A 24,172-nucleotide genomic window follows, 5' to 3' on the forward strand; every position below is an offset into this window, starting at 1 on the left:
TTTTTGTGTTTGTGGGTTGTTGTTTTTTCAAATCCAAAATTTGTTGTTCGATGTTTTGACGCCTATCATTAAGATCCTGTCAGTTCATCAAAGTATTTAGATAGTGAATACAGTTCAGATAATGTGTAGATAGCAATTAGACCCTACTTCTGGTCCACGTCGCACTAAAAGTATATCACCACCACCACCAAATTGTGCATCCGTTGGCTTTTGACATGCGTGAACACCCGAGAATGTTTATCTGCATTGATTAGAATTCTGAAGCCCGATTGCAATTTAATTTATGGCCTGAACATCATCTATAATATAGTGCCAGAGGTCAGTAACTGGAAGATACGATAGTAAACCAAAAAGCCTTTGAATGGTAAGTTCGTTACTGTTAAATCTTCAAACTGAACGTCAGGTTTCTTAAAATATATATTTCGCTTAGACACGCTTTTCCAGTCTCTTAATTGGTTTTACCCCGTAGGGTAATGCATGTCGTAAAATTTCATCATCTAATTTCCTACGCTTTTCAGTAAATCGATATTTCGCTATCATTTCCAGACTGCAATTTATTTAGCCACTACCAGTCTCTCTTAAACATTTCATAAGCTTCCCGACTGTGCATGTGTCATCAAATATAGATGTCCGAATATCTGCAAAGTAATACAGTGTGATTTCGCAACGCCCTCTAAGTACTCTTTATATGCTATTATTATTACTAGTACCACTGTTACTACTACTAGTAAGTAGAACTACCAGTAGACTTACTACCACTTCTGTGACCCTTGAAGATCCTGATTAGAATTGATCTTCATCAACCCATGCTTGTGGTAAGAGGCAACTAACACGGGATCGGGTGGTCAGGCTCGCTGTCTTAGTTTACGCATGCCATCGTATCTAATTATAACGCACTTGATCGCTGGATTGTCTGGTTCAGACTCAATTACTCGTATACAGACCACCGCTGGAGTATTGCTGAGTGTATCGTTAAACAACACACCAACCAAATACTTCTACTACTACTACTGCTGTTGCTGCTGCTGCTGCTGCTGCTACTACTACTACTACTACTAGTACTACTACTACTGCTATAGTTACTGTTGCTTCTGCTTCTAGTACATCTTTTACTGCAGCTCCAAATGTCTGTGTGTTTGGTGCGTGTGTGTGTGCGTGCGCGTATGTGCACATGTGTGTATGTGTGTCTGTGCGTGTGTACGTGTGCGTGTACTTACGTGTATGTGTACGTGAGAGCCTGCGGGCGTCCGTGCGTGCCTTTACGTGTGTTTGGCATCACACGGGATATTATGTTACAATGGGGCGCGGTGGGCAAGCTGGCTAAAGCGCCAGGCTACTGATCCAGCGACATTGAGGTGTCGGGATCCTGTGACCGGGTGTTAAAAACCTTAGAGTCAAATTTGTGTGCAGACTCAAGTGTTGTTGCAACAGTCCACAACCCTCTGCACTTAAAAGGACCAACGAATCCGTTGGTATAATACCAGATGGTGGCCACATGAACACATGCAAACACCTAGTTGTGAATACAGCAACGTGCAGTAAATTTGGACAAAGTGCTGTGACTAGGTGTCCCAGTCTACCCAGCTATAAATTGGGTACCTCGTACTCATGAGAGAGCCACAAAAAAACTTGGTACGCCTGTGGCTTCAGGAGTTGTAAACTTCCTAGAGTTGAGATTGATAATACGGTGTGACGGAGAGATTGCATCCAATGATCGAGGGGTACAAATAACAGCGCCAAGAGCGAGCACTAGTGCGCTGTATAAACATCCTATAATAAAATAATAATTTAACTTTCAAACCGTGGTGATGTCGCCTATATGTACTGAGGAATAAATGTAGAAATAATCAAAACATTATCGCGCTGTAAATTCGGACACATTTTGTTTATTTCTGTATGAAAGACGATGTCTGTTCCAGGATTCCATACATACGCGCGTAAGTACCTGTTCCCGTTATTGAGGTACCTGTTCCCGTTACTGAGGTACCTGTTCCCGTTACTGAGGTACCTGATAATTGTGTTCATGCTACTTAATGCTCTACACGTACCAGTGCACCATAATTCAAGGATTTGTGAAAGCAATTCCTGTATGTGGTCCAAGAGTGTCTGTGAGTGTATAAGTGTTACTACACAACATAAATAGTTCATAGAATTGACGGTTGGCCCTCCCGTCCCCTCACATCCTGTGTGTCTGAGTGAGTTTAGTTTTACACCGTCATTTAGCAATATTTCCTTTCAAAATCACGACGGGGGGACACCAGAAATGGGTTTCACACTGCAAGTAGCACAACCTGTTTCCACGCATAAACTAATCAGTTCCAAGGATACTGACTCCGTCTGCCGATGACTAAACGCACGCTGTAGGTTTGTGACGGAGGATGGGTTATTGAAGCGAAATATCACCAGTAATTACACGGAAAAAATAACCTCTTGCGACAAAGCAAATACTCGTTTCCCTTTGCAATTATACTGTCTTTATAACCTGTTCCCGTAAACATAGATGCAATATTACAGTATATGACATTTAAGTATCGATTTGTTTCTTGCAAAATATTTATCTTCACACGGGATGGCCACTTCAAGGAGAAAAAAGAAGAGGACCGAGTTTACGAGACTCCGAATAAATGTAATTGTAAATGGTAAAGCGAGGTGCAGTCTTCAAGAATTGCAAAGATGGCATTCATTAATCTCTGCCACATCCCCTCTAGCGTTCTAAAGATACGTACCAGCTTTCAGAGACGAGAGCCATCAGACGCCGTACTTCGAACAAAGGGAGATAACTGGCTGTTTGAGGCGATGGGTGTGCACAAGAACGAATCGAAATAGTTTAACTTTGGAAAATGTATAAATTCATGAAAACCTGCAAACCTTATGTGTGTTTTCCTTAAAATCATATGGATATTTAATATATTTCATATCAAATGGACAACTATTCTTCCTTTAACAATAATAGGTTCGTTTAAGTTTACGTCGCTGACAGGCTTTCAGTATCCGCATCACTTTGGCTACTGTTCAGCTAAATTCATAATTCTGAAGAGTTAAAGGCTAACCAGTAACTGTCAACAAAACTCGCATTCTGACCACGGAATTATATTCTTTACGGTTAAGGGGAGGTAACGCCATGTATTTTTCTGCTACTAAATATATCACTTCCAGTCCTTCTTCATTTCTTCTTCTTCTTCTTCTTCTCCTCCTCCTCCTCCTCCTCCTCCTCCTCCTCCTACTACTACTACTACTACTACTACTACTACTACTACTACTACTACTACTACTACTACTACTACTACTACTACTACTACTACTACTACTACTACTGCTATTACTGCTGCTCCTACTACTACTACTACTACTACTACTACTGCTGCTGCTGCTGCTACTACTACTACTACTACTGCTACTACTACTACTACTAGGCACCACCACCACAACCATCACTACTACAGCTACTACTACTACTGCTACTGCTGCTGCTGCTGCTACTACTACTACTACTACTACAACTAGGTCCCGGGGTAGAATAGGCCTTCAGCAACCCATGCTTGCTATAAAAGGCGACTATGCTTGTCGTAAGAGAAGAGGCGACTAACGGGATCGGGTGGTCAGGCTCGCTGACTTGATTGACACATGTCACCGGTTCCCAATTGCGCAGATCGATGTACATGTCGTTGATCACTGGATTGTCTGGTCCAGACCCGATTATTTACAGACCTCCGCCATGTAGCTAGAATACTGCGTACGGCGTAAAACTAAACTCACTCACTCACCCCCTCACTACTACTACTACTACTACTACTACTACTACTACTACTACTACTACTACTGATCTACTGATCAGTACTACTGATCTGCTGCAACCAATACTTGTCGTACGAGGTGACTAACGGGTCAGGCTTGCTGACTTGGTTGACAGATGGCATCGCATCCCAATTGCGTAGATCTGTGCTCATGCTGTAGATCACTAGACTGCCTGGTCTAAACATGATTATTTACAGACAGCCGCCATATAGTTGGAATACTGCTGAGTGCGGCGTAAAACTAAACTCACTACTGATTCCGCTTCTACTAGTTAAAAGATCAAGTTTATTATTGACTTAGCTACACGCCAACAGCAGAGCGCATTGTTCCGTTCAAAGATTTTATTAAAATCTAGCCATAACGGTATAATGGTTCAGGCCAAGGATGGCAGTCAAGTTGACGTTAATATACTGATCACAGACATTGTGCTCAGTTACTGATCACAGACATTGTGCTCAGTCAATGATCAAATCCTGACGTGTCAAAGCGACGCAACACTGGTGTATCATTATGTATTATTATTTTTGGCTATATATACAACGCCCATATCCACGAAACTAGTACATACCCAAGGAGCTGGTACTTTTTTTTCCGTCGACCACTGGATATCAATCTCAACGGGATATTGTATTATCAATCTCAACTTCCCAGGTGCCATACAGCTCTTGCAGACACTAGGCGCGTCGAGTTATTGCGGCTTTCTCTTCCCTAGGATCACTCACTCACACTTGTCATTAGTCCTGGTCTCAAAAAAGCTTAGTAACCGTTCCACTTTGTATACAGAATGATTGTCACCGTACATGTATCTATTTGATACACTCTAGCCACCTTTCGCCAGCCATTACATAATTAATGGGATGCGTACGAATAAATTGTAAAGGGTTGAAGATTTCACCGATCACGAATCAACCAAAACATTCTTGGAAACACCATCATAAAAACTGTTCAAAATAATTGATGTATCAACTTCTTGCTTAAAGATCTTCAAACTGTGAATTGTGATGCGGACTTGCATAACAAAATACAGAAAGAAATATCTCTAAGAAATGAAATAATTAATACGTGCAAGTTCTGAATAGTTGTAATGAGCTAAACTAAAATTTATATCTACGCCTCTACCGTCTAACCAATTCCGAAACAGCTCTGTGATAAAGAGAATAATTTAGCTGTAGATCGTTTAGGTTACCGGAAAACGTTTTTGTGAGCTCCGACCATCTACAGAACAGAAAGAAGCTTCGACCAGAGGTGATTACATGACATACAGTTACCGTGAATGCATAGCGTCAAAGAACAATATCAAACATTCACGGCGTTGGTTTGAGTAAACCTATTGTCTTGCAACAACAGATAAAACCCACGCGGCAACATGTCGATAATACTGTGTCGTGCAAATAAACACCCTACTTATCTTTCCAAAACGATACATCAAGGCAGGAGAAATGTTTAAATTAATCTTTTTTAAGAGGTTTAAACGTTTGCTTCATGCTCTGACATCACTTGGAGTACATTTCTGTCGATTTATTACATTTACGATCATTAAATCAAACAAACATGTGCGGAAGTTGATAATCTTACAAAAACTGAGTGTTTTTGACTAACGGTGGGTTGTAAGGCTCTGTGGGTGTTTAGGAATGCAACAGTCGTGCCTTCTTGGGCAAGACGTTCTGTGTCAAGAAAAGATATGTGTGTGAATACAAATGTAAACATATTCAATGAATATCTTCAAACGCTGTACTGTGATTCACGGTAGGTACAGGAGTAGTGAAATGAACGAACGTTAACCATGTCCCGGGCCTTTAGCTTATCGCCAACAGCCCTTGATGAGAATAATCGTTAATCCGAGTTGGCCGGCAAACCGGTTCTCCGTGTTTCCAATAATAGCAAACTGGCGTGCTCTGTAGCGAGGAATTATCAACAAGCCGACTAACTCATAGCAGAAATAATGTGGAGAAGACATAACTAAACCATGGCGGAATCAGAGACGGGTAGGACAAGTGATTCTGGGTCTGTGAGATCCCAGACGAGGGAATTCACCTGGGTAGACGACACCCTAACGCTTGGTGTTTTTACGGACAGCGAACGTCTGCCCAAAGTCGTTAAATTTGAGGAGAACGAGGACGGAAAGCTGTGTCCCGGGTTAAAAATATACAGTAAACAGCCAGTTTTGTTCCATGCCATAAGTTCAAAGAGGGTTGCCAGTGCGAGGACCATTCACAAGGACAAGGAGACGGGGATGTACTTCGAGGTTGGCCAGACTTTGCTGTTACCAGAGGACTATGAAGGTGAGTTGTCATGGATATTGAAACCGGTTTTGGTTTACAACGAATGAAAAGCCCTAGTTGGACCGGAAACACGTGCGTGAACTCATTCCGGTTCGTTGTCAGATGGTTTTAATGATTCATGTCATTAATACTATCTGATAAAATCATGACACAGTCACGGAACATGCGGTAAACGTGAAGTGACTAACGAGCAACGAAGGCAGGTTCAGATTAACAGATTCTGTGATAGTATCAGTGTCAAAATGACACTTACCTAGAGGACCCTGTTTACATGATCTTATTCAAGGTGGTATTTCTAAAACGAGTTGAACTGTTCAGCTGTCGTGTCCATGAGACTATGTCAAGATTCACGTAGCACATTTTTATTACCTAGCCAATTAACGGAAACATTTCATAATAACAATTACCATAAGCTAAAATATTCATGAAAATGCTGTTCTTCCCTGTCTTCTACAGAATTTACATTAATTCTACACCATTGGGCGGCATTCGTCAGTAGCTTGAAACAATATCATCTTACATTATATAGTCTCAATATATAGTCAGACATAATGTTACCTTATCCGCCCAGGGCCATGTCAAAGGTAAAATAACTACTTGTTTCATAAACAATATATTAACTGGTTGTAGATTTAAGATGAATGTTATTTTCCAGGATGGTTTGAGATGGTCCCTTCTGATTTCGGACGTGCCACGTGTTTCCGGTCTATAGCGGAAGTTTCTGAAGTCATGCCCCGGAAGTTTTTCACAAGGTCAAACATAAAGGCCATCCGGATCCAGAAGGAAGAGGATGAGAACCAGAAGATCTTTGAAAGGAAGATACCAGCTGGGTCTGTTCTTAAAGTTGAAAGCATTTTCACAGCTACTTGGAAAACGAGTGCAGTGACAGGTGTGTTCAAGAAAAGCAAAACTGAATGGGTTACAACGGAAGTCAAATACTTAAAATGTATAGACAACGACCAAAAGGAAATACTTATCCCGCTCACCCAGAGAGGAAAGTTTAATGCACTGTACGAGCGGGGCAACCTACACAAGAACTCAGTATACAGCATGAAGGATATCCTTTCTGATGTATCTCTCCCAGTTAAAGCAAGGCTGTTGTTCGGGAAGGCTCCAGTGGTTCCGTGCATATTTACAGGAATGATGGTTATAAAGGCTGCCGAATCGATGGAGACAATTATCTCTAGTACTGTTTTGTATAAGAGAAACGTTTTGTTTGAAGTGCCACTTACTGCTCCTTGTTATGTGACGGAGTCGGCTGATGAGGAGGAGTACAGGGATTTGGACTCTTACAAGGATGCTAAGAGATTGTGCAGGAAGTATTCAACGCTATACAGCATGATGATCAAGCTGAGTCCTGAGATGGACACGAATCAGCAGGTGATCCAGCACATTCCGACCTCTTCCACTGGAAACACCTTGTCGCTGGACCTCATTGGGGACATCAGCTTGACCGATGACCCAGTCAGCGTGATGATGGAGTCGGACACGGATTCTGTCCAGAGCGAAGATCAGAGTCCGCTCTTCACTGGGACGTTACTGGAATTGAAGGAGTTTAAGAATATGGAATCAACCACGACCGTGTGAGTGAGTGTATGCGTTATGTGGGATAGTATAAGAGAGGGTATATTCCAATTAGTAAAAGGAGAAAATGGTACGACCTGCTTCTGGTGAGTTCACAGCCATCTCTACTGCGTGATCGATTTGGGAGGCAGAGGGGGCTGGTATGAGAAATGGACGTTTAATAAACTCGGACAGCACCGCGTCGGCAAACTCATCCCATTGGACTGGTCGTTTGAGTGAGTCAAAGCTGGACTTCGCACAGTGTAGGTGTGGAGAATCGAACACGGTAAAAGCAAGTGAAAGCTTAAAAAAGTCGGTTAACCAGTCACTCCTCAAGTGGGATGAAGAAGACGCCTCGTCAGAAGAGAGTGTCATAATTGGCTGTCAGCAGTCATGGAATAGGATGCCATATACAGTCATAGGAAGACTGTTCAGTAGTCCATTGATAATGGAATTATAGAACATTTGACTGCTGGTCGTATATTTGTGAACATTGCATTGTCACGAAGATAACCACAATGATATTAATGTTTCCTACAGAGGAACTACTCCACCAGTTCTAGTGATTTGTAATAGTCATTTCATATTTCTTAACGATCGGTATTTCTTTACAATTACAGCAAAGATAAAATGTTGGTCGATACCGTCTCATACATAGACGCGTTGAAGTAAAAATATCTTTGTGTATCGTAGTTATCTATATTTGTCAGCCGGTTTTGGTGTATACTGTTCAAATTAAGGACAATAACTGAATTATATATCCTCAGATTTCATTCTATTTTTAACTCAAAAGTATAGAAATACTTACGACAAGGGGAATTCAAAACATATGGAAGGCTTTTTCAGATGACCTTTGTCTCAGCGTCATGTAATATTTTGTTTTTAATGCCAAACATATATATTATCTTTTCTTATCTGCCGAAAATTGCATGAATACTGTGGATAACTGAGTCGAATAACAAAGTGTTGAGTGAGTGAGTGAGTGATTTGCACACAGAGGTATGGACACCATCAGGCACGAGTATAGAATCAAAACCAGCAAAGCTGCCACTGGCAGAGACACACAGTTATGGTATGCAGTTAAACCACAGTCACGAGACTGAAACCAACAAACACGGGTTAACACGATTAAACCGAATATCACAACAGGGTTTCATTACGAAATCAAATCCTAGATCTGCGGGCCCTTGAACATGCTAGACAGGCAAAACTGCCCAGCGAATTGCTGATACACATGCCTTTTCATGCCACATATGCCTTAAGGAATAAGGAATTTATACACCTATGTTTTATATGTCTAGGTTATATTTAGCCATCACAGTGTGTCAGTGACATAAAAAAATCTGATATCCTAGTGCTATGATTTACAAGCATGTTGTTGCTTTTCGTGTTTTGTTGTAGCCATGGTTGCAAAGAACACGAAAAGGGGGTAACTGTGATCGTATTATATTGCATTATTTATTTTGAATTTTCGTTTAATCTTTGGTATGAATGAGTGAATAATTTGTGTGCTTACTGTCCGGTGCTATTGGGAGTGTATTTATCTAAAATAACCAGTATGTGTGTATATGAAATAAACTATTAGAAAAGGAGTTTGGGTTCGTTTTGAATGAACTGCATTCAGTTTAAGATCGCTTTTCAAGAACATTTCAATTTATAACGCCATATAAGTTTAAAATTTGACAAAACTGAGGAAACTGAGTTGCAAATGTAGAATCGAGCACGCTAGCGAAATCAATGCTTTAACCTCATGGCTAGCCAACAAGCCCTGTTGTGGTTTGGAATCTCCACTCCTTGGTCCATGTCCGGAGCAGCCGGGGTCATTACTGTATAATAATAATACATTATACATCCTCCATATCCCCGTATCTCGTACGTCGCTTAACGGCAACAAACGCTAGAGTGGTGCGAGCATGATACTCCCCTTACAAATAGAAATAGACGATTCTGGGCCAGATGTTTTTGCACGGTTAATATAAGGTATGCACCTAAACACATTTCACGAGGAGGAGTGCCGATATTGGGTATATTTCATGAACAGTAAACAAATCTAAGTTACCACTGACTGTTCCACCTTGCTCGCTGGTTTCGACACCCGGTCCCACACACCGAAGATGAGGCCAGGTCAAGGTTGACGTTGAATCTTCGAAAATGGCAACCAAGACAGGCATAATTCATTCTTGCCATTTTAGGCATTTCACGTACAATTTTCAAAATCAGTCATGAGCGAAAGAAAGTAGAGGTCAGGAGGCTGTTTTAATTAATGCACGTTTTGTAATCTCCAGTGTACGAACCACGTTCTGGACTATGACTGCATTGATTGGACTCGAGCAAAATATACACGTGAAATTGACGTGATTGAATCACGTGTATCTGTGTGCCGTCTCTGTCGATGTTTTATATATAACACCTTTGTGTGGTAATGTGTCTTCTGCTGAAAGACCTGATGAAGAACGTCATCAATTGTCTGTATGTATTTCTGTATGTAATCAATATCGAACCTTGTGCTATTTATTCCGAACAAGGGCACCTCAACGTGACGCAGTTGGCGTTTACGTTTACAGTTCTCAGACATGAAGGGTTATGTTTGGTTGGTTTGATTGATTGTTAAACGCCGAACTCAGCAATATTTCAGCTATATGGCAGCGGTCGGGAAGTATTCCAGTCTGGACCAGACAAGCCAGTGGTCAACATCATGAGTGTGTTTGGGGATACGATGGCATATGCCAACCAAGTCAGCTGTCCTGGCTACCCGATCTCGTTAGTCGCCTCTAACGGCAGGCATGGTTTAGTGAAGATCAAAGTCATCACGGATCTTCAAGAGTCAGTTTCGTACCTACAATATAAATCCAGTAGTTCTGAAGGGGTAGTGTATGATTGAGCCCTAGTAGCATGTCATTTAGCTCATTGTATCAAACATACCTAACCCGTGAAAACCTTTGTCTTTGTTGAACCTTATCATACCCACCTTAGTGTTTAGCATTTTACTGCCCATTCCATACATAAACTAATATAACTGAGAAATACGGTTCAACCCACGTTCAACCTATTTCACGCACCTTCTCACTCACTCCAATTATCCTGCTAACACTGATTAATTCATTGATCACGGCTTGTCAATGCAATCAAATGTCAATCATCCCGCGTCCCAATGTTTTTATTCTTTCCACAAAACACAGTCATTGAAAATATCATTTTATTTGAAACATTAGAAACACGTATTTCTGAGATCATGTATTCAGTTTACCCTACCACTACAGTAGAAATATACGTTCAAAATTCATAAACATTTGAAATCGTAACAGCCCTATAACACGATGAATGATATAACATGTGTATGTGAGTATATCACCTGTCTGCGCAGTACAGAAACATTACTTTTACATTAACTCAATCTAATGACACTTACAGCGGTTAAGCAAACATGTGGTCGTTTTAACTTCACTGTCAAAACTGAGTGTTCTTCGTCATTTCACTGGTTAACAAACATGAATATTCAAGTCGAATTTCGATTATCGCTGGAAAAGGTTAACCTTAAAATGCTGAAATTTACATCAATACATTGGGGTCAGTCACTGTTACACATGTAACTCATTGTTTGCACGTTGTGCAGTGACCTTAATCAAACTATTAAAGTGTTCATGGCGTTCTATGTTTCTGAAACAATGGTTCAGTACATTCATGTACAAAAACATGCAACATTAAATATTAATCATACTAGTTCCCTTAATTAAACAAATTTCCGCGCAAATACCAGCAAAGATTTCCATACAGACTGATCGTACAGCCATATCAAATCAGTAGGAACAGATTAAGATATTCCTTCCAATGAAAACAAGAACCTTCAGTTTCTCAATAGCTATTCTCCCATGTCTTATGTTATGTTGTGCAGAAGCCAAAGTCGAGGGTTAACTTCTTTTGCGTTGCATAGTTTAAGGGGTTGTCGAAATATGAAAACAGTGTTGTAGTCATTAGCAATGTCCTGTTGAAACATTACGAAATTCACTGTAGTCTTAAAAGATTAGAGAATAATAGCACATTGTAGGCCTTACAGATATGTTTGATGGTATGCGTAATTTAGATTCGTACTACTGTTTAGTGTGGAGGGTTCAAGCGTCCATAAAGTGAGTGATATCAAATGTTTGATTAAACTCGTGTGAAGAAATTATGTCCATTCCCAAAACAAACACATGCACAGTCAAAACGTCAAGACAATGGTGGATGTCAAGTTTCACCAAATAAAAAATAACAAAATAGCTACAGAATATTCTAAGGAAAAAATCAGAAAAAATGAAAGAACACAAGTTGACTAATTGCACCAAGAACGTATTACAGGACTTATGTTTCAGGTTTACAGGAAAGAAACATTTACCATTCAAAGAGGCGACGGTGGGGGTAACCGTGTAGCTGTTGTTTTGATGTGTCACCACGAAGACCCTGGGCCTGTTTCGATTGTCAAAATCTGTAATGAATGTTGCCTGGCATCTAAACTCCTGATATGCGGGAAGTATATTGTTAATAGCAGGGAAAAACTGCATTCACACATACACAATGAAATCACAGAATACCATCAGTACATACACATCTTATTATGACATAACACTTGTAGGGAGGCAATCAATGCCTTCTCCAGGAGAGTATCTGTGTTCTAGAATGACCCGGGTACTCACGTGCACGCTGGGATGATGATACTACACCGACGGTCAAAAGAGAGTAAACACCTTGTGCTTTTGGATTATTTGCATGCTGGGGTGTTGGGGCAACACTTACAAAGCCTTTCTGATATTTATGTCACGATCAAAACACTTTTCCAAATATTTACTTTATATTTTGGAAACTAATACCAAAACACCAGATGTCTACTTTCTTTTGTTTGTCAGTTACAACAATATATGAGAAGTTAAATTGCATGAGAACAGATTCAGAGACACATGTTATTGTGATGACTAATAATATCTAAACGTGTCAATATGAATCCGGGGTTTTCCCTAATGATTCAGACCAGTAGGTATTTGTAAATGGCTTGATGGAAGGCCTGTTTGCAGCACATATTAAAGCTTGTTGACTCAGTAGAATGTTTCAGGAAGGCGGGTGTTGCAGGACAGGAGTGTTCTCCATCTTGATGAACAGACGAACAATCGAAACAATCGGAATTATATTATGATGAACCAAGGATAGCTCCCTTTAGTTTCGCATGAGTGTGTGAATGAGTTTGCACTCAGCAATATGCCGGCTATATGGCGACTGTCTGCAAATAATCGAGTCTAGACCAAACAATTCAGTGATCAACAGCATGAGCATCAATCTAAGCAGCTGGGAACCGATGACATGTGTCAAACAAGTCAGCGAGACTGACCACCCGATCCCACTAGTCACCTCTTACGACAAGTATTGGTTGCTGATAACCATTTCTAACCTGGATCAGGTCAGTTTCGAACCAATAATGTTATTCCAGTAGTTTATTACTATAGCAAATTAGACCAATTGCGCAAAGTGATCGCATGCTTAATAACAAGTGTCGACGACAAAAACAAGGGATTAGTTTAATCCCCTTGCCCTAGTCGTAATCCTCCCTCAAGTCTCGTTTCTCAATCTCGTAATCTCGTCGCACCTTCAGATCTCGTCGGAACTTCTCGTAGGCAGTTTTCATAAACGCCAAACACTTCCTCTTGACGACGTCGCTGTGCTGATCCGCTGTCTGCAAAGCCAGTTTGAACTTGGGATGAGGTGAAACCGATAACTCTAAAATTTTTGGCTCCTCCGAATTCAAAGTACATGCAATCACAGTATGTTCTTTGGTCACGTGACTAATTCTTAGAACCCCCGTAAACTGACAGTCCTGAGACGGAGGGTCACCGAATATAAGTTGTACTTTCGTAGCACTGTCTTTGTCCAACGTTTGCATTATGCTAGAAATTGTATGTGCAAAGGCGCCAGCATTCACACAATTTCGGGCACTATTTTTCTTCAGGTCGACGATATAGAACTGTCCGGTTGAGTCGTACGGCAGAAGTATTTCGACGTTGCGGTCTTTGTTTGTGCAACGTAGGGACAGTATCAACTTCTGCTTCTCAGACTTCCTGCTATTGATGTACGTCACCTGATCCTCATGAATATTCATAACATAAAGTAGTCCCGGTGGGATCTCCTTCTTTTCATAAACTAGTGTATCCTTCCGTTGGTGTTGCGATACGTAGGCTTTGAGTTTTACGAGACACAGAAAAGACGCTGGCATAATTCTGGCGACCGTGGACAAGGAGGTCAAGGCCATGTCATCGCTACCGTCGTTGTTCAGTACTTTGAAGAAACCTGCAAAGATGTGAAAAATTATTAACTGAACATGGGGTTGTTGTGTATTTTAGGTTTTATTGTTTTGTTTGTTTTTGTTTTTGTTTTTGTTTTTTCGGGGTTTTTTGTTTGTATAAAATTCGTTGTCATTCTGACAACGATACTTTAAAGCTAATAATTCGGCCTAGAAAAATTACTTTGATCGAAAAAGGTTTTAGAAAAGAAAGACGTGTTTAGCATCTTAGAAATCCCAAGAAGCCGACAGAGTCCTCATAAAATGAAACAGAAGATTTGTACCACGGACTTCAGAACGTAACACTGTATATCACACCACAGATGGCTCACTGTGCTAGCTCCATGTCAACGTATGCATATTGATAACAACTGATTCTGTATTAGTAATGAAACCCTCAACTTGTGCAGTAAAATCGAGGTCAAACTCACCGTTGACCGCACAGCACGATAGAGATTTTATATGCGTTTCTTTTCCAAGCTAGGGTTCATTTATTCAATGACCAGAGCCTCGTTTGTTTGTGTTCTAAACTTCTGTTCTAAACCCTTGATCGCTGGGTGTGCTGGTTTCCCATTGTATAAAGGTGTAATAAACTAATAAACATAGCTGCATTTCAAACACAATGCGCATACGTATAATTACATTAGCATGGTTTGTGAACACATTAATGACAGAGTTTACTAGCCTATCCTCCGCTAAAAGAAAAATGATGCAGATCGCATTTACCAGATCAGGTTCAATAATGCTTGTTACTATTTGAAAATCACATTTCAAGATCCAAATAAGTGATCGATAATTCCCCCTCGTCTCTTTAGTTTCGTATCAAGGTACACAGCACACATCGCGTGTATATATCAATCAAAAGTTAAAGAACACAGCCTCAGCACCCCCAATTTGTAGAGGGGTGAGTGGTCAAACTCGCTGATATGGTTGATACAAGACGTAGATCGATGCTCAGGATGAGAGTCACTGGATTGTCTGGTCCAGACACGATTATGCACAGAGCACCGTCATACTGCGAGATTATTTCAGAGTGGGGCGTTCAACAAACAAGAACACACTGTTATGTATATGTCAGACAACTTGTTGCATGTTTCAGTAGATTATATAGTGTACGCCCCATTCAGCAATAAACCAGCTTTATGGGGGTGGTTTATAAGTATATAACCGCGTTCGTTTGGACTAGGCAGTCTTGGTAAATATATATATATATATAGACTTGATACTGCACGGGCTGTTGGTATAAATTTAACTTGTTGCCCATGTTAACACTATTAAACGAAAAGTTGTTCTTCACGTGACATACAGATACATGCGAGTCGCACTTCTGGACTGCGCAGCTGCTATAGACAACCTCATACATCACTGTCATAATCCAGCTGTCACAAAGTGGGCGTGAAAAGGCTGTCCAGTTGCACAGCTTGGATACCATGTCTATTTCACCATGCACACATGTACTGAAATTCAGTCTGAACGTAAATGCACACGATAGGACTTTGTTGTACGAATTGCCCCATCGGTTGCAGGTAACGATTCTGTCCTGTTTTAAGCTGACGTGATGGTATCAACATTCTTGGGAGGACTTTCAGAATCGGGGAAAAAAATATTACCTCAAATGTCACCACACAACGAAAGTACACAGTGACCTTGATATGGTTATTATAAATGACATATATTTCAGTCTAAGGCACAATTTCTTAAAAACATGTGTTAAAGTTAGAGGGAACGGGTTGTAAACAATCAGACCGAGTGACAGTTTTACAGAAAATTTCACGATATTATAATTGTCAGTGTGGATCGTTGCACCGCCTAGGTTTATTTAGTAGCAGTATAGTAGTTGTACATTTGTTGAAGGTTAAACTAGCATTCACAAATACGTCTCCAGAGTATGAGTGAGTGAGTGACCTAGATTAGTTATACATCACACCCAGTATTTAATATTCCAGCTGTAAGGCGGTGTTCTGTAAATAATCGAGTCTGGACCAGAGAATCCAGTGATCAACAGCATGGGCATCAATGTACGCAAACGGGAACCGATGACGTGTGCGGATCCTGTCAGCGAGACTCGTCACCAGCTCCTGTTAGTAAACTCTTACGGTAAGCATGGCTTGCTGAAACTCAGTTCTTCGGATCATAGCTATGACATGCGACCCAAATGGGGACCATGAACAATCAGCTGAGGCAATCTAGACACGCTTCTCTCGCGTTGAATACAATGTTAATTTATTTTCTAGGGTCTGTAAGAAAGAGACAATTTTGATGGTTTTGGTGCCTTTGATCTCTCCGCTTTGATATAACAGAATGATATCGCTCAGTATGTATGAGTAATTTCGATGCATTGCACCACCGTCCTCTGATGTTGTACAATTCAAAACAGGATGGGATATTCCATTTTACGAGCACACCACTAGCCAATGTAGGTGCATGTGAGAAAGAGTAATGTATAACCATACATCTGAAACATTTCCAAAGGAATGGATGAAGCGTCACACTTTTTTCTCTTGCTTATCTGTGCATTCTCCTTGGCGTCATCACTTGCATGTTATCATTTTTTTGTATCCAATATCCCCTACTTTATAACGGTATATATGAGATACATACAGAAGTAGGGGGACTTACGTAACTACTTTGTGTTATCCGAGATTCGACACAACATAATGAAGTAAAGACTACGCAGTGGACCAAGTTATGACTTCGAGACGATCATAAGATCGACATAAAGGTGTTTACCTGTATTTTCAGCGTTAAATGTAACTTACATCAGTATGGGTCCGTCAGGTGCATCACGGAGGGTAACTGACAGTTGTGAAGTATTTGCACTGCGGGCGTAGCACACATCTTAAATTGATTGATGACACCAGACGAGCCTCCGTGATAGATGATATGTCACCTGTCGAAATCACTTACTGATACTGACGCCAAATACCTGTGGTAATTGATTTTCCCAAATTATCTCCATCGTACATTGTTTCGTGGTCAGTTGGTATCATTGGTCAGAAACATATCGTACCTTAGCGAGACGGAACCATGATTCAGTCCATCTTGTACTTTCGTCTCCACATCGGTACCAGTTAACAAAATGGATAATATTATATTTACAATTTACTTTAGTGAATAAATATCTGTGCAATGTTTTTCTCACTAGATATACACTAAACGCCAAATGTAACATTACCCTCCTTCCTCAATAAAGCAGGTACCTATCGTCAGTCATCGTTTCAATGCGTTCACCTCTACCGCCTAGTCTCTCTACGGTGACTCCCGGTCCGTCTGTGGCGCTGAATAAGTCCTAAACAGTGATACGGTGGCGTAGGCAACAACTTTGTATGTCAAATCCATCTACACCATCCTAGTGGCCCTGTCTCTCTCTTCAGCTATTAATCGTGGTTTATTTCTCGTACTTGTGTATCATATCACGCATTGTACTCTTCATGCTTTACAACAGTAGTTTCATGTTTTAATAGCTGAAAATGGTGATTTGAAATGCTTTATCTTCTCAAAGCAGAATTTTCTTTCAACCTTTCTTTTGAACATGCTGATCCCTGTTATTGGTTTATTTCGGCATAGTCGAAAATAGGGCAATTTACCTCTGAAAAGTGCATTTCATCTATATATGAAAGCGTTTGAAAATTTATTTTCGTGATTTGTGTTAAGCTGTGTTGTTCAGCTTTCGTGTAAACAAATTTCCAATACCTTCCAACGTATCTTTGATAGTTTTTCAGTAATTCACAAAGGTAGAAGTGTAATGTTTCTTTTGGCGTTTAGTATATATTACACTGTAAGCATAATCAAAATAATGCTCTCTTCAAAATAGTTGTATACCCAATATATGCAATACTCGCAGGTAGCCTTGTGGGTGGTAGCCTATTGGGTAAAGCGTTCACCCGTCACGTGTAGGAATAGTGTACGATATGTGAAGCCTATTTCCGGTGTACCGCAGTGATATTGGTGGAATAATGCTGAAAACGGCGTGAAACTAAACCGATCAACCACAATACACACTCTCTGTACAGCAACCATTCCTTCAGAAAAATATGAACCCCACTTTCTGATGCAGGGGAAAAGCACGATGTGATCTAAGAGGCCAATGGTTACAACCCTGCTGGATCGGCTACTGACGCACCAAAGGGACACAACCCGAGAAAGTGTATTTCAGTGTTCAATTCTGCGGGTTCAGTCTATATAATTGCGAACCGAAATCCTGGTTCGTTATTCATGCTGCCATCTACTGGTTTCACTAGCGTCTTTATTTTTATGGCCATGAGTTACTGTTACAGTGAATGAGTTACTTTTACGCCGCACTTAGTAGTGTCACAACTGTATGACCACGGTCTATAAATGATCGAGTGTGGACCAGAAAATCCAGCGATCAAAAGCACGAGCATCAATCTACTCAACTGGGAACCGACGGCATGTGTCGACCAAGTCAGCGAGCCTGATCACACGATCCCGTTAGCGGAATTTTACGACAAGCATGAGTGCTAAAGACCAGTTCCAGACTTCACCTTCGAGTGTGTTACTGTTAGAAGACTGCTAGGAACATTTGCTTGCTCACAAGCTCACATACACTTTGCGCTAGCTCCCGACAATGAAGTGAGCTCGCTATACATTTCAGACATTATTTACGCAATACTGTATCTAATCCGTTTCTCACCAAGCATGAGATACCATTGAGTGATGCTATATTGTGTGATGTGAGAGCTGATAAAAGCACCACAGGGGAGGATGTTTGGGACAGGTGTTGACAGACACAGGGCTCCACACAGGTGTGAGGTCACCGACAGACGTTACCTTTGAATATCTGTATTAAGGTGTGAAGGGTCAAAAGAGGTGGGGAGGGGTGGATAGAGAGAATACATGAATGGTCACAATGGTGTTTCGCACAAGGAGGTCATGCATTCACTGACAGTGGTCAGCTTAAAATCACCTGTGAACATGACCAGCACAAAGGCCTCAGCTATTAACTCCACTTGTTAAGGACGCTCTGACAAATTATAGTTCACCCATTGATGCTAAACGCTGACCCGGCTCGCCAGACGGAAGGATATTAGAGACAATATTGTCAAATATTGTCCAAATTGTTCAGTGGGACTGAGAAGAGAAAGCATTTGTCACCATGATCTTCGTCTAACAATCGTGTGAATTTGTCAGTCCTCCGCGCACTGAAAAACATTCACCTGATGTCAATGTGGGGCAAAGGTCGTTACAGGACGTTATTTCTGCTGATTACCCATCATATACTATAGATAAGCACTGGAGTTTGGGATTCATGAGAGTAATGAAAAGACCCCGGGATTTTATGGTATCGTATTTTACAATGATAACTTATACCCTCCCCGACACGTGATTCGAGGTTCAAGGGCTTGGGTAACTCGCTGACCTCGTCTGAACTCTGCTAATCTGCGGATCAAAACAAGCATGTCAAAAGGTGTTACCTGAGGCATTCCTGATTCAGACTGGCGTTTCCACCTATGTCAATCCCGACTAATAACTATACTGACGGACAAAAGAAACTATACACGTGGATCATGAAAGTGGTCAAATAATGACAAGTCTAACCAAATCGTTACTTACCCGAACGCAGACAACGAAACACTCTAAAGTCCAGGTACAAACCGCAGCTATCATATCAGGTCCATCACTGTCAATTAAGGTTTTTCTTGCTTATCAATTAAGCCGCCATTAATATATACTGAACAGCAAAAGAAACGCAACTTTCGAGAAAATGAAATCTCATATCAGTAAGCGTTTACGTTTATGTCTTCTGTTTATTTAAATAAGAGGAGCGTGCGATGGAATGATTTCATTATAAAAGATTCGATATTTCGTGTCAGGTTATTCTCTCCTGAACATGTATAACTGATTCTTTTAATATTCAATGGTCTTACATGCAGAGTATGCATGTCTATGTTGTTTACCTACACCTGGTGTCATTACTGGGGTGTTCAAGTCACATTATTTTAATTGTTTTAGATGTTTTGAAGGGAATCTGTTTGGGCAGAAATACTGATAAATCTCTGGTGTTTCATATTTTAAGTGTATCCATTAGTTCGATTTCCGTTTCATAAATGATAAAGGCGGACAGGTAGGTGGGCTGGATGACAAATATATAAATAGACACGGTTAGTTAGTTAACCATGTATTGATGAACACACAAAACAATGTGTAGGTTTCGATGGATCGATGGACAAAAAGGAGTTGGGCATAGGTGGTGAAATACATGTACTTCACCGACATGATGGACAGATTATACAGACGGATAGCCCGATATGAAAAGGACAGACGGATGGATAGATAGAAACATGAGTGAGTCTAGTTTTACGTCGCTCTTAGCAATATTACAGCAATATCACGGCGGGGGACACCAGAAATTGGCTTCACACATTGTACTCGATAGAAACATGAGAGAATATAATAATCAATAACAAATTCAAACCCTAGTTCCAGCTGAAGATCCTCACACAGTCACTGAGTCTATTGTACGTTGTAACTAAGTGGAACAGATTTTACCCACGTTAATGAGGCATGATTACAGGATACGATCCCACATTGTGAGGGAGATTATGGGGTCTTGTTACCCCCGCAGTTCCCCAAGAGAAGCCGGATTCCCCCGAATTCCTCCTATTTTCATGTCCGCTCATGCTCACATTACGTATTTTGTCAGGTGTAAACACAACACCTGTCATAAGCCATTGTCACCTTGCCATACGTTCCTCGAAACACCAATGCTATCGGATCGCGGGGGTTTTTTTTGTCTGGTTTCCCATTTGTCTTGTTCATGAGCGTGACTCGGTATCACGGACATACGGGTGTGTTACATTGTTTACGGGTATTTGACAGAGGAAACGAAGCTGGGAAACATCACTTTACAGACATGTATATCGATCACGGAAAATCAGCGTACTGCAATTAACGAGATAGTCCTCCAGTGCAATAGCGTGTCAGGGCGTATTAGTATTTCATTTCAGCATTTCTTGCGACGAAGTTCAATAAACATACTAATCGATCACTTAACACGTCAGGTTGTTGATCCTACATAGTTTATATTAGAATTTTATCGATGTGTAGTAATTGATTTTATCTCACCGGAAGCGATTATGTATGGGTGTTGCATGTAGTTTAACAACATCCCTGAGTCATGGCAAACACACACAGGTACGCACTAGTAACCTTGCTCTCTATGCTAAACATGCGTTTATTCGTCTTAACGAGCACTTACAATTAAACATGTCCTAATGTATATCCCTACAACATGTGTCAACGCTGTATGCAACTCCATTGTATAAGGGCTGGTGGCCTAAAATACAATAAACGATTGTCTTGTCCTGCTTTGTCTTGTCTTGACACACACAGGTACACACATTAGTGGACCAAGGTGGTTTGCAATTTGCAAAACTGGAATGATTATAGCTGCCACTATGAGCACTGCCTCCCCCCCCCCCCCCCCCCCCACACACACACACACACCCACTACACACACCTCCTCTGTAACATGTCTGGATCAGCACCCTCGGACACCTCGTGCACTTACCAAATACCAGAATTACTCGTGTATCTATAGTTAAGCAGTGCATCCTAACACGTAAATTATAACATCTGCCTTCTATAACGACGTGCAGTTATAGGCCACACCGTAAGAATGCTACCCAACACATCCCACCACATCTTCTCCGGGGCGCTGTCGTCCACAAGTATGCCATGGCACCCTCTTACACACACCCCTACCCACTAGAATCATACCCTGCAGACACTGCTCACCCTTTCATCAATTTTCTTTGCAAAATATTTCGGCAAAATCTCTATTGATCTGATGCGTTTATCTGATGTATCGACATAATTAACGGTGCATTTTCTAATACATCCCGTTTGGCCAGCCCTTCAAAGAAAACCCACCTGGATAATGTTCCGGAATCACAACGTAGGGTCCCACCTCCCTCTCCCTTCCTCTGGGTCCCGGATCTCGACGCACGTTCCGTGAAAACACCCTTGTCAGCTTCATTTCCTTATAGAGGAGCAGAGGCTGCTGGAAGTTGAATCCTTCACTTCCGTCACGATTACTCTGAACCACATCCTCCTCGCATATCTTCACAATCTGGGGTAGCCGGTTGTCCGCTAGGATCTCCCTTAGCCTCTGGTTGTGGTTCCCCCACACGCAGGACAAGCCAGACCCGGGGGAGGTAGGGGACATGTAACTGTTCCCAAACGACGATAACTCTGCGGTGGGTTTCACAGCGTCCCCCGCGTGATGCATATTCCTGCACTATAGTCACCTCACGCCGTGTTTACTATTTATCATGAACAGTCACCCAGCCGGATTACCATGGCCCTCTCGACTTTTAACAGTAACTATCCGTCCTTATCAGTGAATCCGGTCCCTGAAGCTACTCTGACGACTTAACAGCCGGGGAACTACTCGACCGAGACACTGCTATTTTCCCCTTCATCACAAGAAGTGCGAGTGCCGGGTATGCGTACGATCTCCGCAGTTATACATAACAAGACCGGCAGAAGACGACCGCCTTGTCCCACCCCAACACCCGGATTGCGACACCCTGTAAATCACACTGTGCTGTCTCGCTCGGCAGCTCTGCTGTTTGTTATCAAATCAACCTTCCGAACCTTCAACAACTGCAGACGAAACGCGGCTATGCAAATTAAAGGTAGTCAGAACGCGTCATATTTTTTATCCTTTCCGCCCTACGGGTCTATTATATAGCTGACAGAACACACGAGGCACTTTCCCTTGCATAGATCTGGACTGCCTTTATGTCATGGCTCTATATTTACTCTTATCGTCAATGCAATCGTGTTTAAATAGCTTCTATGGGTCTCTCTGTTGTTGATTTCTCTCACCGGCCCCGTATAGAACCACCTACAGACACGCATGGGAATTTCTTAGATGCAGGTGCGCTGTGCTTTGTCAAAGCACTCTTGTCTATGTTAATAATATCTGGTGTTGAGATCCCTTCACTGTCACAGGATTGAAAGGATCTCATTCAGGCTCGGGGTCAATCACGTACCAGCATGTAGTTTGACGTTCCTGGCTACCACACCATTGTCTATATTTCTTTTTAGATTTTCGTGCTCAATATATCTTTCTCCTACGCCCCAAATTAGCATAGTTATATAAGTTGCGGAATTCATTTTAGTTAATCCTCGTAAATGCGGATTAGCAGTTGTTATTTTCTCGGCATTAACACGGACGGCCTTCGTACGACCAGGGAAAGCGGACAAGGGGTTCACTCGTCATGCCAAAGACTCGGGCTCATTTGCCCACGTGGATACAATGTGTGAAGCCCATTTCTGGCACCATTGCCATGATATTGCTGGAATATTGCTAAATACGGCGTAAAACAATATTCACTCACTGACCTGAAGTCAGACTAAGGCATTGTACACGGAAGCTCGCTACTCTGCTACACATACTTGTCCTCACTATGGATATTTCAGTGTGTTTGCAATTGTGGACATCATCTGGTTCCCTTTTATTCATTCTGTATATAAGAAGAATATTAGATGTCCCGGGACAAAAACAAACAACAGAACTATCGACATCTTTACTGAACTAGATAGCATGTTATTGGAATCCTTTTAAGATTATCAAAGAATAAATTCGTTTCTGTTCCATCGGATATGAAGAATTCTCTAGATGAGGAACAGCTATGTTACTCATTACGACAATTCTGATGACAATTTGATTTCCACAATTGTTTTTTGATCTCACAAAAAAGCATTACAAACATCACGTGGCAAGAAGGTCTTCCATAGTCCGAGCATGAAACCATCTATTGATATTAGACAAAGCATTCGAACATACTCCTGGTCAACGGTTGTGTTTCTAAACTGAAACATTCTGCAACATAGAATGTTGCGTTTGAACCACCGACGCTGAAACATGTAACAACAGTCTGTCAACAGCCTACTCTAAAAACAAGAAAGGATACCTTTGTAAGTGCGCAGGATACCTTTTTAAGATGACACAGTGCGTGAGTGACTGAGTGAGTGACGTTCTACGCCGTTTTCAACAATATTCCAGCAAAACCATGACGAGCGACACCAAAAGTGTTCTATGCGTAATTTCATGTCCAAATAATGTATTACATAGTTATGTAACCAACTGCTATCTACATCTATCTACATGCATAAAGCATGGGAAGTGTCACAGGACACTAACACGTCCACAAACGTCAATTGTCAGGTAACAGGCACATGAAGAAAGATATTTGCCCAA

The 24,172-nt window shown here is 41.2% G+C and overlaps 2 protein-coding genes across 2 annotated transcripts; one reads left to right on the top strand and one right to left on the bottom strand.

Annotated features, from left to right (window-relative positions):
* The first annotated feature begins 5,682 nt into the window (after window positions 1–5,682).
* On the top strand, window positions 5,683–9,229 carry LOC137290873 (uncharacterized). Its single transcript, XM_067822035.1, has 2 exons — window positions 5,683–6,077; window positions 6,733–9,229. The coding sequence occupies exons 1-2, from the start codon at window positions 5,762–5,764 to the stop codon at window positions 7,662–7,664; spliced, it is 1,248 nt and encodes a 415-aa protein (XP_067678136.1). The 5' UTR covers window positions 5,683–5,761; the 3' UTR covers window positions 7,665–9,229.
* A 1,594-nt stretch (window positions 9,230–10,823) lies between these two features.
* On the bottom strand, window positions 10,824–22,486 carry LOC137291770 (uncharacterized). The gene is made up of 2 exons (XM_067823288.1): window positions 21,835–22,486; window positions 10,824–13,949 (listed from the first exon to the last, which is right to left on the bottom strand). The coding sequence occupies exons 1-2, from the start codon at window positions 22,190–22,192 to the stop codon at window positions 13,198–13,200; spliced, it is 1,110 nt and encodes a 369-aa protein (XP_067679389.1). The 5' UTR covers window positions 22,193–22,486; the 3' UTR covers window positions 10,824–13,197.
* Window positions 22,487–24,172: the final 1,686 nt, after the last annotated feature.

Source organism: Haliotis asinina, chromosome 7 (genome assembly GCF_037392515.1).
Source record: "Haliotis asinina isolate JCU_RB_2024 chromosome 7, JCU_Hal_asi_v2, whole genome shotgun sequence".
In the NCBI taxonomy this organism is placed as follows: Eukaryota; Metazoa; Mollusca; class Gastropoda; order Lepetellida; family Haliotidae; genus Haliotis; species Haliotis asinina.

Bases quoted from the DNA above. Each gene is read 5' to 3' on its own strand.
- LOC137291770 (XM_067823288.1), bottom strand. From the start codon at position 22,192: ATGCATCACGCGGGGGACGCTGTGAAACCCACCGCAGAGTTATCGTCG. The intron at 13,950-21,834 runs GTGGGTTTTCTT...ACATCTTTGCAG, and splicing joins GATTCCGGAACATTATCCAG to GTTTCTTCAAAGTACTGAAC.
- LOC137290873 (XM_067822035.1), top strand. From the start codon at position 5,762: ATGGCGGAATCAGAGACGGGTAGGACAAGTGATTCTGGGTCTGTGAGA. The intron at 6,078-6,732 runs GTGAGTTGTCAT...GTTATTTTCCAG, and splicing joins GTTACCAGAGGACTATGAAG to GATGGTTTGAGATGGTCCCT.